This window comes from Pogoniulus pusillus, chromosome 8 (assembly GCF_015220805.1).
Source record: "Pogoniulus pusillus isolate bPogPus1 chromosome 8, bPogPus1.pri, whole genome shotgun sequence".
Classification (NCBI taxonomy): Eukaryota; Metazoa; Chordata; class Aves; order Piciformes; family Lybiidae; genus Pogoniulus; species Pogoniulus pusillus.
Genome location: NC_087271.1, coordinates 18645273 through 18657680, shown reverse-complemented (window position 1 = coordinate 18657680; position 12408 = coordinate 18645273). Strand labels below are relative to the sequence as shown.

General features: G+C 56.6%; 1 protein-coding gene across 3 annotated transcripts in view; it reads left to right on the top strand.

The window, feature by feature from the left end:
- The first annotated feature begins 11634 nt into the window (after positions 1-11634).
- Positions 11635-12408, top strand: part of SLC35D1 (solute carrier family 35 member D1) — a 31786-nt gene continuing 31012 nt past the window's right edge. For 2 of the 3 annotated variants that reach the window (XM_064147470.1, XM_064147469.1), the window contains exon 1: positions 11635-11837. In XM_064147470.1, coding sequence (XP_064003540.1) covers positions 11635-11837 — 203 coding nt within the window. The remainder of the gene's footprint in view (positions 11838-12408) is intronic. The other variant, XM_064147471.1, reaches the window with a different exon arrangement.

The window sequence follows — 12408 nt, the reverse complement described above, 5'->3', positions numbered from 1 at the left end:
AGGGAAATCATGTTTGAGAACCACCAGAGCCTCCCTCAAAGAGACCTGGAATGGTGGGTGCAGGGAGAGCAGGAGATGCTGCTTGTCTTCACCTTGCCCATCTGCTCATCCCTGGGGATGTACATTTCAGGGCTGGGCTCTCCAGGACTGGAGAGAAGGGGACAGACTGGAATGAGTCCAGCAGAGGTTGCAACAATGCCTGGGGGTCTGGAGCACCTGAGATGTGAGGAAGGGTTGGGAGAGCTGGAGAGGAGAGGGCACAGGGGGTGTCTGGTGTGAAAGGAGTAGACATGAGGGACCCAGACCCCTTTCAGCACTTGCCAGAGACAAGACAGGAGGCCAAGAAGTCAGTCTGGAGACTAGGAAATTTCAGTGAACCACAAAGAAAAAACACTTTAGGAGTGACCACACATGGGGGGGGTCAGCTGCCCCAAGGGCTTGTCCTGCAGTCTCCATCCCTGCAGATGCTCAGACCAAACCAGACAAGGAAACTTGCCCTGTTCCCACAACAAGCTGAGCAATGGCTCTTCCCAGCAGCACTGCTCTTCCAAAACAATCCCAAAATCCCAGGAAAGGGCTTCTCTCCTGACTCCAAGCAGCTGTGGTCACATCCTCACCCACAGTTTTATCTGATTTTTTTTTTACCCTGCCTTCCTCCCCAGCTTCTTTGGATCAAGCCCTGCTCTTGTAAACACCCCCTCCAGCGGGGGTGCCCAGACTCACCAGCTCCACGAGGCTTGGGGCATGAATCTGGCCTACAGGGCACGGAACTGGGACAGCTTTGCAGCAGCTGAGGTAGAGACCAGTGGGCTGCAAGGTAGCACATCTCCTGGTGCAGACAATTGCTCTTTTCCAGGAGAAACCTCCTCCTGCAAGCAGCTGTCATGGCACACCCAAAGCACCCAGCATCCTGGTGCCACCATGAGGTATCTGGGCAGAGGTGGCAGTGCCATGGGAAGGTGGGTGGTGAGCAGGCCCTTAGGGTGGCCTTGCACCCTGGTCATGTGCATGGCTCCAGCCAGCAGTAATACAAGATCAGGCTTGATAAGGGTCTGAGCAACCTGATCTAGCTGAAGATGTCTCTGCTGATTGCAGGGGTGTTTGGAACTAAGTGACCCCAAAGGGTCCTTCCAACCCAAACCAGTCTGTGATTCTTTGGTAATTAAAACAAGTCTCTATCAAATCTGACCTTAGAGAGGGAAATTTTCCCTTTGGGGACAGGTTGAGCTTGAATCCACCATAAAAGCTTCAAGCCCACCTAGTTCAGCCCAGCCCAAGCTGCGAGCTCCAGCTCATGCTTTTCTGTTTCTCCCACTGCTTGAGCTGACCTCCTTTTTTTTTTGAGAGTATTTACCACGAGTGAGTCAAATTTCAAGTGCCTCCCCATTACCTGACCCACTAAGTGAACTTGAAGGCCACCCAATTGCCTGCAAACCTTCTGCAAGTTACAACAGATGGAAGGGAAAGAACCCCCAGAGCCGACCTTGGGTGGGAACGAAAGAGCTGAAAACACAGTAAATCAGCCTGGCTGCCGGCTTGAAGACAAGATCAGAGGCACTGCCTCCTCCAGGGATCACTCACCTTCCAGTTAGGTCCCAGTTTACAGGCGCTTGCCAGCTCTGAGCTGTTGCAGACTCCAAGGCTGGAAGGAAGGGGACTCGTTCCCCCGGCTCAGATACTGATCTTTGATCTCATCTCTGGCTGCAAGCCTCCTGGCACAGCAGCGCTCAACAGAAGCGGAGCAAACGAAGAAGCAAAAAGCCCCAAACGCACAGAAAAAAAGCCTTCATAGAACTGTGTTGGTTGGAAAAGACCTTGAAGATCTTTGAGTCCAACCATCAGCTAGCTCTGCAAAGGCTGGTGCTAAACCATGCCCCCCAGCACTGCGTCTCTGCCTCTCTGAAACACCGCCAGGGATGGGGATCCAAGCAGCACCCTGGGCAGCCTCTTCCAGAGAACTCTTTCAGTGAAGGAGCTTCTTCCCATGTCCCACTTAAACCTCTCCTGGTGCAATCTGAGCATGTTTCCTCTTGTCCTATCACTGCCTTGGCAGAAGAGACCAATCCCACCTGTCTCCAACCTCCTTTTTGGCAAAGGAGACCGATCCCACCTGTCTCCAACCTCCTTTCAGGGAGCTGTAGAGAGCCAGAAAGTCTCCCTCCAGCCTCCAGGTTGAACAAGTCCAGGTTCCATAAGTTCTCCTCAGAAACTGTGCTGTATACCACTCTCATGTACATGACAAAACTGGACCCCAGGGCGCCAGCAGGAGCTTCATCACTGCCGAGGCCCCAGTTTCATCCTTGCACCAGCAGGTGCTGAGAGCTGCAGGGCAGGAGGTGAGCTGTGCTGCTCTGGCTGCAGATGTATGTGCAGGTGGTCGTCCTGCAGAGAGTTAGGAGGGCTGGAGATGCACCCAGGAGGTCTCTGAAGGCTAAGACCTCACTCCAAACTTCTCTCAAGGACTTGGTGTGCTGGCCACCAAAATGTGTCTGTGGCGACCAAGACACATCAAGAGCAGCCAAAAAACTCCAAGTGGGATTTTTTTTTTGCCTTTAAACCCAAGTGGGAGGTGGATTAAGTAGGATATTAGGGCAGAGTGGTCCTTACCTTGCTGGTCCTCAAGCCATGTGCTGCTGCTGTTGCTGCTGCTGTGGCTGGAGCTGCTGAAGGTGGTGAGAAGCATCAGCAACTGTCAGCAAAGCTGACCTAGATAGCTGTGCCGAGAAAAACTGAGAGTTTCCAGTCTGAGTCAGTCCATGGGGAAACCCAACATCCCTTAAAGGAACAGGAGGGGACACAAGGGTGGCTTTCTAGCCTTGAAGTTGACCCCAAATCCTGTGACACCTCAGCAAATTGAGTTCACCCCAGCCGGATTTTTCTGACCATGTTGCCGCATGCGAGGTGGCAGGAACGCAGCGGAGGGGTTCTGGGGAGCTGGGCTGAGCTCTGTCAGCCAAAGAATGTTTTCCTGCTAATCCCAGCAGCCCATGAGGAAAGCCTCCTCAAGCATCGAGGTTGTTTTCGCTGACAACCCTCTCTTCCTTTGTTCTCCAGCTCATCCATGGATGCTAGGGGCTGTGGGCGACCAGAGCAGCTGGCAGAAGGGACTGAGGATTTCCTGGTGTTCTCCATCCCATTACCACTCCCCAGACCCCTCACTGCAAACCCTGTAGCTTCCCTTTGTGTAGAATCATTGAATGGTTTTGGTTGGAAGAGACCTTTGAGATCATGGAGTCCGACCGCTAAGCCAGCACTGCCAGGGCTCCACTAAACCATGTCCCCCAGCACCAAGTCTCCACAGCTTTGAAGCCTCTCTAGGTGTGGGGACACCAGCACTGTCCTAGGCAGCCTGGGCAGGTCGTGACAACCCTTGTGAGGAAGAAGTTGTTCCTCATGTCCAACCTAAACTTCCCCTGGGACAACTTGAGGCCATTTCCTCTTGTCATATCACTGGTTCTTTGGGAGAAGAGGCCAACCTCAACCCAGCTCCAGCCTCCTTTCAGGGAGTTATAGAGAGCCAGAAGGTCTCCCCTCAGTCTCCTCCAGGCTGAATACCCCCAGTTCCCTCAGCTGCTCTTCCCCAGCCCTGTTCTCCAGACCCTTCCCCAGCTTTGCTGCCCTTCTGCTCCTGCTCCAGTCCCTCAGTGTCCTTATTGGAGTAGATGGCCCCAAAACTGAAGCCAGGGTTTGAGGTGTGGCCTCACCAGTGCTGAGTCTAGAGGCAGAATACCACCTGATGACTTCACTTCACTGAAAGTGTTAACCTCATGAGATGCTGCAACCACAGGAAATCCCGCAGGGCTCGCCCGCCTCTGCCCAGGCAGGAGGAAAGGGGAGTGGATGTCATTCCCCTCCCTAGGGCAAGGCATCTTCTGCCAGCAAGTCCCAGTTGCTCTGGATTTTGAGTGATCCCTGGAGAGAGGCTGTGGAAGCAAAGGATGACTGGAAGCAGAAGATGGGTGAGGGGAAGTGGTGGATGGAAGCAAAGGATGGGTGAAGGCAAAGAGCAGCTGGATGCAAAGGATGGGTGAAGAGCATCGGGCTGCTGGCACCTCACCATGTGCTGGAGCTACGACGCACAGCTACAGTAACAGCTGGAATGTGTCTGCATGGGCAGTTAGGCCCAGCACAAGCAAGGCCAGGAGAGGCTGGGTGGGAATTTGGGTTTCAGTGTGCTGCAAGTGTGCTTCGTGGGTTGTGTTAATAGCCATCAATGATCATTTTCAGGGGGCGTTGCTGGTGTGCACATCTGGAGCTGGGACAGCACTGAGGGTGAGCACATCTGGGCCTGGGCAGCAGGCCTGGAGGCAGGGCAGCGACATGACCATGCACATCTGGAGCTGGTAGAGCAAACCAGGAGTCATCACAGCACATCTGGACACAGCCACAGCAAATCTGGAGTGGGGACCGCACACCTGGAGGCGGCACTGCACATCTGCAGCAGGCACAGCACAACTGAGGTCAGCGGTGCACATCTGGGGCTAACAGAGCAAATCTGAATGAAGCACATCTGCAGCCCAGTCTGTGACAGGCAGCACATCTGGAGCCATCGCCGCGAGCCTGTAGCCACCTGAGCCGTGTGGGGTGATCACTGCACACCAGCAGCAGGCACAACTCCAGCCACGGTGTGTTATGGCTCCTCTCCAGCACCCCCCCTGCACCCCCCCAACCTCCCCAGGATGGGTGGCATAGAATCGTGGAATGGTTTAGGTTGGAAGGCAGCTCAAGGATCATCCCGGTCCAGCCCCCTGCCATAGGCAGGGACACCTCCCACTAGAACAGGTTGCTCAAGGCCTCTCAGCTGCCTGTTCCCGTTTTCCCCAGCCCAGCAGCCGTTGCTGGTGCCAGCTCAGCTTGTGGCTGCTTGTCCCCTCCTGAGCGGGCACAGCCAGCTGTGACCAAGCACCCTGCTGCAGCCAGACCCTGGGCAGTGGAGGACCAGAGGAAGTGCTCCAGACAAGCTCTTTCCCACAGTTTTCTCTTTCTTCTGCTTAGAAATCCCAGTTGCTCTGGACTGCCTCTGAGGAAGGTCACACCACCCTGGCTTCCCAAACACCATCAGGCTTCTTGCTCCCTTGAGGGCTCTTCCTGCTGTTCTTATGTCCTCCTCACAGCCCAGTGTCTAGAGCTGGACTCGAAAGAGTCCTTCCCGAGGCTGACACCACATGGCATGGCATGGCATGGCATGGCACGGCAGCCTTCTCCCAGTACACCCCAGTATGGTGCCTTCAGCACCCAGTGCCTGTTTCCCATGGGACCCCAAGTGCTTCCCAGCTTCTTCCCAGCCTGGCTCCTTGTCCCATGACACCTTTGCTATGTCCAACCCTAGACTGATGTTAGTCACCCCATGTCCTTGCTAGCCCTTCCTCCTGGCCCTCATCTTGCCTCAATGACATTGAGCACTTGCACCCCACCTCCCCCAGCAGCACCCATGTTTTGGAGGGCACCACTAGCCCTGAGGTCAAGGCAATCTGCAGAGGACAGAGTGATCCATGGTGCCTCTGCTCTAGAATGAATTTCCCCAGCCACCCCCATGCAGGAGATTGCATCTCAGAGAGACTTCCTTGCTAGCTGCTGAGCCCTGCCCTGGCCCCTGTGCCAGTCCCCACCCACCACCAAGTAGCAGAATCACAGCATGCCAGGGGCTGGAAGGGACCTCCAAGGCTCATCCAGTCCAACTCCCCCTGCCAGAGCAGGATCTCCTAGAGCAAATCACATAGGAACACATCCAGGTGGGTTTTGAGTATCTCCAGAGAAGGAGACTCCACACCTCCCCTGGGCAGCCTGTTCCAGTGCTCTGTCACACTCACAGGGAAAAAAAATTCCTCCTCGTGGTTACATGAAACTTCTATGCCTCAGCTGCCACCCATTGCCCCTTGTCCTGTCACTGGGTATCACCCAGCAGAGCCTGGCTCCAGCCTCCTGCCACTCACCCTGCACATAAGCAGTCCTGTCACCACCTCCGTGTCCCCCAGCCTCCTCTCTGACCTTGTTCATGCAGATATCGCAGAATCATGGAATCATTTTGGTTGAAAGAGACCTTGAAGATCATGGAGTCAAAGCATTCCTCCAGCACTGCCAGGGCACCACTTAAACCATGACCCTCAGCACCACATCTACATGGATTTAAAGCCCCTCCAGGGATGGGGATTCCACCACTGCCCTGGGCAGCCTGCGCCTTCTGGGGAGGAAATTGTTCATGCCCACTCTAAACCTCCTCCTGGGGCAACTTGAGGCTGTTTCCTCTTGTCCTATCATTTTTCCCTTGGGAGAAGAGACTGACCCCCACCCAGCTCCAACCCCCTTTTAAGGGAGTTGTAGAGAGCCTTCTTTTCTCCAGGCTGATCACCTCCAGCTCCTTCAGCTGCTCCTCCCTAGCCCTGTTCTCCAGACCCTTCCCCAGCCTTGCTGCCATTATCTGGACCTGCTCCATCCCCTCAATGTCCTTCTTGGAGTAGATGGCCTCAAAACTGAAGCCAGGATTGAGGTGTGACCTCACCTGTGCTGAGTCTAGAGGCAGAGTACCACCTGATGAGTTGTCCTTCTTGGGAGTGAGAGGCCCAAAACTGAAGCCAGTACTCAACGTGCAGACTCAGCAGTATTGAGTCCCTGGGAACAAGCCCTGCCCTGGGCCTTTTGGCCCCAGGAAAACAGGACCTGAAGCCCCTTTCCCTGACCCAGAGACCTGTGTGCTGTCCTAGAGAGTCCTGGCCAGCTTGGCACCGAGGAGAAGCGTCAGGCTGAGCTGATTGTCAAAGCAGAGATGAGTGTTGGAGTTTAAACCGGTGGAGCACTATGGGAAGATGACTCTTTGTTCACCAATATGGTTAGATGGTCAAATCCACTTTATTTCCATGATACAGTGACTTATATGCACTCTAGCAAGAGGTGTGCTCAGCTTAAGATTGGTTACAGGTGATGATTGCAAGGTTACATGTAAGGCGTGCATAGGTTAGTATATCATAACATTCTAAGGGTCAGCCCTCCAGACCACCTACTCCAGCCCCCTTGGCTATCTAGCTCTGCCCACTGCAGCTGTGTGTGGGGTGCTCAGTTGTTTACAGATTGATTTCCTGAGCTAGCAGGGTGCCAAGGACATTCCCAGCACAGTTGCTCGTGTTTCTGATTTCTGTGTGCTCTGCTAACAAGAATTTCTCCAACAGATGAGGGTCAAACCAGATGGGTTTCCCACTTGCTATCTTTGGTGGGCTCACTGCTGACTGGGTCGCCAAAATTACTGCAGTGAGTCAGAGGCTCAGTTTAGCAGGAAGGAAAGGCCGGGCCAAAAGGGGTTTTGCTGCCAAAATCAAAGCTCTTGTGTCATGCCCAGAGCTGTGCTCAGCACAGGGGCCACGAGTGGCATGGCTGTCTCAGGCACACAGCCCTGGAGGCATCCTCCTCTCAATGTGTCTTTATCATTGCAGCCACATCTGCTGCTGCCAGCCAAACCCATGCACCCAGGAGGTCCAGGTAATTAGGGCTAGACATTTAGGACATCCCCTTCTTGCTGTGTCACTTATCATTACAAACACATCCTCTGCTGCCAGCCAAACCCACCAGGTCTAAGCATATGAGCCCAGATATTTAGGTGGAAATATTTGGGTCCAGAGTATTGTGTTCAGTTCTGGGCTCCCCAGTTTAAAAGGGACATTGAGATGCTTGAGTGTGTCCAGAGAAGGGCAACAAGGCTGGTGAGAGGCCTTGAGCACAGCCCTACGAGGAGAGGCTGAGGGAGCTGGGATTGGTTAGCCTGGAGAAGAGGAGGCTCAGGGGTGACCTTATTGCTGTCTACAACTACCTGAGGGGTGGTTGTGGCCAGGAGGAGGTTGCTCTCTTCTCTCAGGTGGCCAGCACCAGAACGAGAGGACACAGCCTCAGGCTGCACCAGGGGAAATTTAGGCTGGAGGTGAGGAGAAAGTTCTTCACTGAGAGAGTCATTGGACACTGGAATGGGCTGCCCGGGGAGGTGGTGGAGTCGCCGTCCCTGGGGCTGTTCAAGGCAGGATTGGATGTGGCACTTGGTGCCATGGTCTGGCCTTGAGCTCTGTGGTAAAGGGTTGGACTTGAAGATCTGTGAGGTCTTTTCCAACCCTGATGATACTGTGATACTGTGATACTGTGACTTCCCCTTCTTGCTGTGTCTTTACTGTTGTAATCATATCTTTTGCTGCCAGCCAAGTCCCCTCACTCACCAGGTCTGGATATTTGGGTCCAAATATCTAGGTCCAAATATTTGACTTCAAAACCACCGTGGTGACACCAGACCTGTGTCTGCCCTTGGGTTGAGATATGAGTTGCTCCCATGGGGGCTCCCTTGCACCCTTCATGGGGTCTGCAGTGCCCTGTCTATTGTCATGGGGACTTTGGTGCTGCAGGAGAGGTCGGGTGTGCTGGTGGGAATCGAGGCCATTTGCGTCACTCCAGATTCCAAGCAGGATTAGGTTCCTCTCTCCTGCTGGAGGAGTAAATATCTCCAGGTCCAAGGCCGCACTGTGGCTCGATAAGGATGGCCAGGACTTGGCATCACCTTCCTTGTTCCCGCCCCATCGAGAACGCTTTTATGGCTGTAGGTTTTGGCCAGGTTTTAGAGATGGGAAAGTTGCTTAAAGTGGCAGCAGCCACGGCAGGATCATGAATTGGCCAGGGGAAAAGGAAGTTTGGGCAAAGAGTTAGTTTTCCTGCTGGGAGGGGATGAGAGTGAGCATGCCAGGGCAAGCAGCAGTTGGTGCCCACAGGGTCATGTCATCCTTTTTCACATCACAGACCACAGCAGTTGGTTGTGCCCAGGCAGGCTTAGACATGGCAGGGAGCTAACTTGAGGATGAAGCTCTCAAAAAGAGTTTGCAGCCAGCCCCATGGCCTAGGGCAGTGAACATCCTGCAGTTGCCTGACCTCTTCCTGTCAGGAGTGACCCCAAAGTCCTGCATTTGGGGTCTGCTCACCCTAAATCCCTTGCAGCTGGCCTGCAAGACCCCACATCCATTCTCCGTCTCTACCCACCCACTTAGTGTGGGCGGCCATGGAGATGCTGCACCAACTCTGTCCATCCATGTGCCACATCCAGCTCCCCCTCGGACACAGACTCACAGAGTGATTGAAACAGACCGTGAAAATCAGCTAGTTTGAACCCCCTGCCATGGGCAGGGACACCTTCCATAGAGCAGGCTGCTCTAGGCCTTGGCCAATCTGGCTTTGGACACCTCCAGGGAGGAAGCATCCATGACCACCCTGGGCAACCTCTTCCAGTGTCCCATATGGACCCCCCCCCCATCACAGCAGGCACCCCACATCTGACCCAGTGAAGACCCAACATGAGCTTCCCACGCTGGTGGCAGGAGCTGGAGGTGTGGGTGGTGGAACACAGCTACAGCAGTGACTGCTCTTGGTGGTCCTTGTCGATTTCTCTGGTTCTTGTCTTCTACAGAACAAAGCCCTTGTTTTATTTTCTGACCTAACCCACGGGGTGGTGGTTTGGGTGTTGGGTTTTGTGTTGGGGTTATTTTTTCAAGCTTATTTTGGGGCTTTTCCACTTGGCAGAAGGTTGCCCGGAGGGGAAGATTTCATCTCCGACAGGCCTGGTGCCAAAATCCTGCTTGTGGGGTCACCCAAGGGCAACACCCTGCAGAGTGCTGGGTTCCTGCATCCGCTTCTAGCGCTGGCAGCACCTCCTGTGCTTGCTTCTGCTGCGGAGAGGGGCCCCTCTCCCCGTCCCAGGGACCCTCCCCCCCTCCCCATCCCATCCTGTCCCCTCACCCAGAACATGCTGCAGTGTGTGCCCTTGTCCCTGCAATGGCCCCGGCCCCATGCCATGCCTCAGTGTAATGTCCCCTGTAATGTCCCCTACTCCTTTCTCTGTGTTGCCCACACCCCACGCCAGGCTGTAGTGTGATGCCCCTCCATGCACTGCCCTCCCCCCACACCAGACCTCTGTTCAACGCTCCCCCACCAGACCCTGTTCAATGACCCTCCCCATACCAGACCCCTGTGCAATGTCCCACCCCAGCAGACCCTCATCTGATGCTCCTCCATACCAGACCCCCACAATGCCCCCCATTTCCGAACCCCTGTTCAATGCACCTAGGCCAGACTCCCTTGCAATGCCCTTCCCATACCAGACCCCTGCAATGCCCCCCATTCCCAAACCCCTGTTCGATGCACCTATGCCAGACTCCCTTGCAATGCCCTTCCCATACCAGACCCCTGCAATGCCCCCCATTCCCAAACCCCTGTTCAATGCACCTATGCCAGACTCCCTTGCAATGCCCTTCCCATACCAGACCCCTGCAATGCCCCCCATTCCCAAACCCCTGTTCAATGCACATATGCCAGACCCCCTTGCAATGCCCTTCCCATACCAGACCTCTGCAATGCCCCCCATTCCCAAACCCCTGTTCAATGCACCTATGCCAGACCCCCTTGCAATGCCCTTCCCATACCAGACCTCTGCAATGCCCCCCATTCCCAAACCCCTGTTCAATGCACCTATGCCAGACCCCCTTGCAATGCCCTTCCCATACCAGACCCCTGCAATGCCCCCCATGCCCAAACTCCCTTCAGTGCCCCCTATACCAGAACCCCCGCAATGCCCCCCACACCCAGACCCCCGTTCAATGCCCTCCATCCCATACCAGACCCCCACCGCAACGCCCCCTATACCCAAGCCCCTTTCAGTGTCCCCCATACCAGATCCCTCGGCAATGGCCCCCATTCCAGACCCCCCCTCAATGCCCCCTATACCAGACCCTCTCAAAATGCCCCCTGTGTCCTAACCCTCATTCAATGTCTCCCTCATACTAGACCCCAGCAATGCCCCCCATTCCCGAGCCCCCGTTCAATGCCCCCTACGCCAGACCATCCCGAAATGCCCCATTCCTGAACCCCCTTCAACACCCCCTGTACGAGCCCACTATGCCTGAAACCCCTTCAGTGCCCCCTATGCCAGACCCCCCCGCAATGCCCACTATGCCCGAAACCCCTTCAGTGCCCCCTACACCAGACCCCCCCGCAATGCCCACTATGCCCGAAACCCCTTCAGTGCCCCCTATGCCAGAACCCCCCGTGCAATGCCCACTATGCCCGAAACCCCTTCAGTGCCCCCTATGCGAGACCCCCCCGCAATGCCCACTATGCCCGAAACCCCTTCAGTGCCCCCTACACCAGACCCCCCCGCAATGCCCACTACGCCCGAAACCCCTTCAGTGCCCCCTACACCAGACCCCCCCCGCAATGCCCACTATGCCCGAAACCCCTTCAGTGCCCCCTATGCCAGACACCCCCGCTATGCCCACTATGCCCGAAACCCCTTCAGTGCCCCCTATGCCAGACCGTCCCGCAATGCCCACTATGCCCGAAACCCCTTCAGTGCCCCCTATGCCAGACCCCCCCCGCAATGCACACTATGCCCGAAACCCCTTCAGTGCCCCCTATGCCAGACCCCCCCGCAATGCCCACTACGCCCGAAACCCCTTCAGTGCCCCCTACACCAGACCTCCCCGCGATGCCCACTATGCCCGAAACCCCTTCAGTGCCCCCTACGCCGGACCGCCCCGCGGTGCCCGAACCCCCCTGGCTGCCCCCCGCGCCGGCCGCCGCCGTGCCCCTCCCCGCGCCCGCCCCGTGCCCGCCCCCGCAGCCATGTCGCGACCGGCGGCGCGCAGACGCCCGTTGGCCGGGGCCGAGGGGGAAGCCCCCGCGGGAGCCCCCGCGCCCGGCGATGCGGAGCGGGGCATGGCGGCGCCGGGCCCCAGCCCCTGGCTGCGCCTGCTGGCGGCGGCCTTCTACGGCCTCAGCTCCTTCCTCATCGTCGTCGTCAACAAGAGCGTCCTCACCACCTACGGGTATGGCCTGCGGGGGGGGAGGGGCGGATCTGCGGGCACCCCCCTGCGCCCCCTCCTCTGGGTGCTGGGCAGCAGCGGGCACCCCTCTGCATGCACACCCGACCTTCCTCCCCCCGCCTTGGGCGCTGGGTACGCTCTCTACACCTCGCCCCTACCATGGACTCCCACCTCCTGCAGCGCCCCTAACCCTGCGTCCTCCGCACCCTGGGGTGCTGGGCACAAGTGGGCACCTCTAGACATGCACCCACCCCGCTCTGCGTCCCCTACCTTGGCTGCTGGGCATCTCTTCTGTATCGCGCCCCCGCCATAGACACCTCCCCCCACCCCTCCTTAGGTGCTGGGCACCAGCAACACCCCCTCTGCACCTCCTCGGTTTGTTCAGGCACCCCCGCCCTTGGATGCTGAGCACCAGCGGGCACCCCGATCCCCATCTGTGCATGTACCCTCCCTTCCCCCACCACAGAACCCCACCCATGGGTGCTGGGCAGCAGTGGGCACCCCGTAATCCTCACCGTGATGGACCCCAACCTTTGGGTGCTAGGGACCAGCGAGCATCTCCCCATCCGTGCAC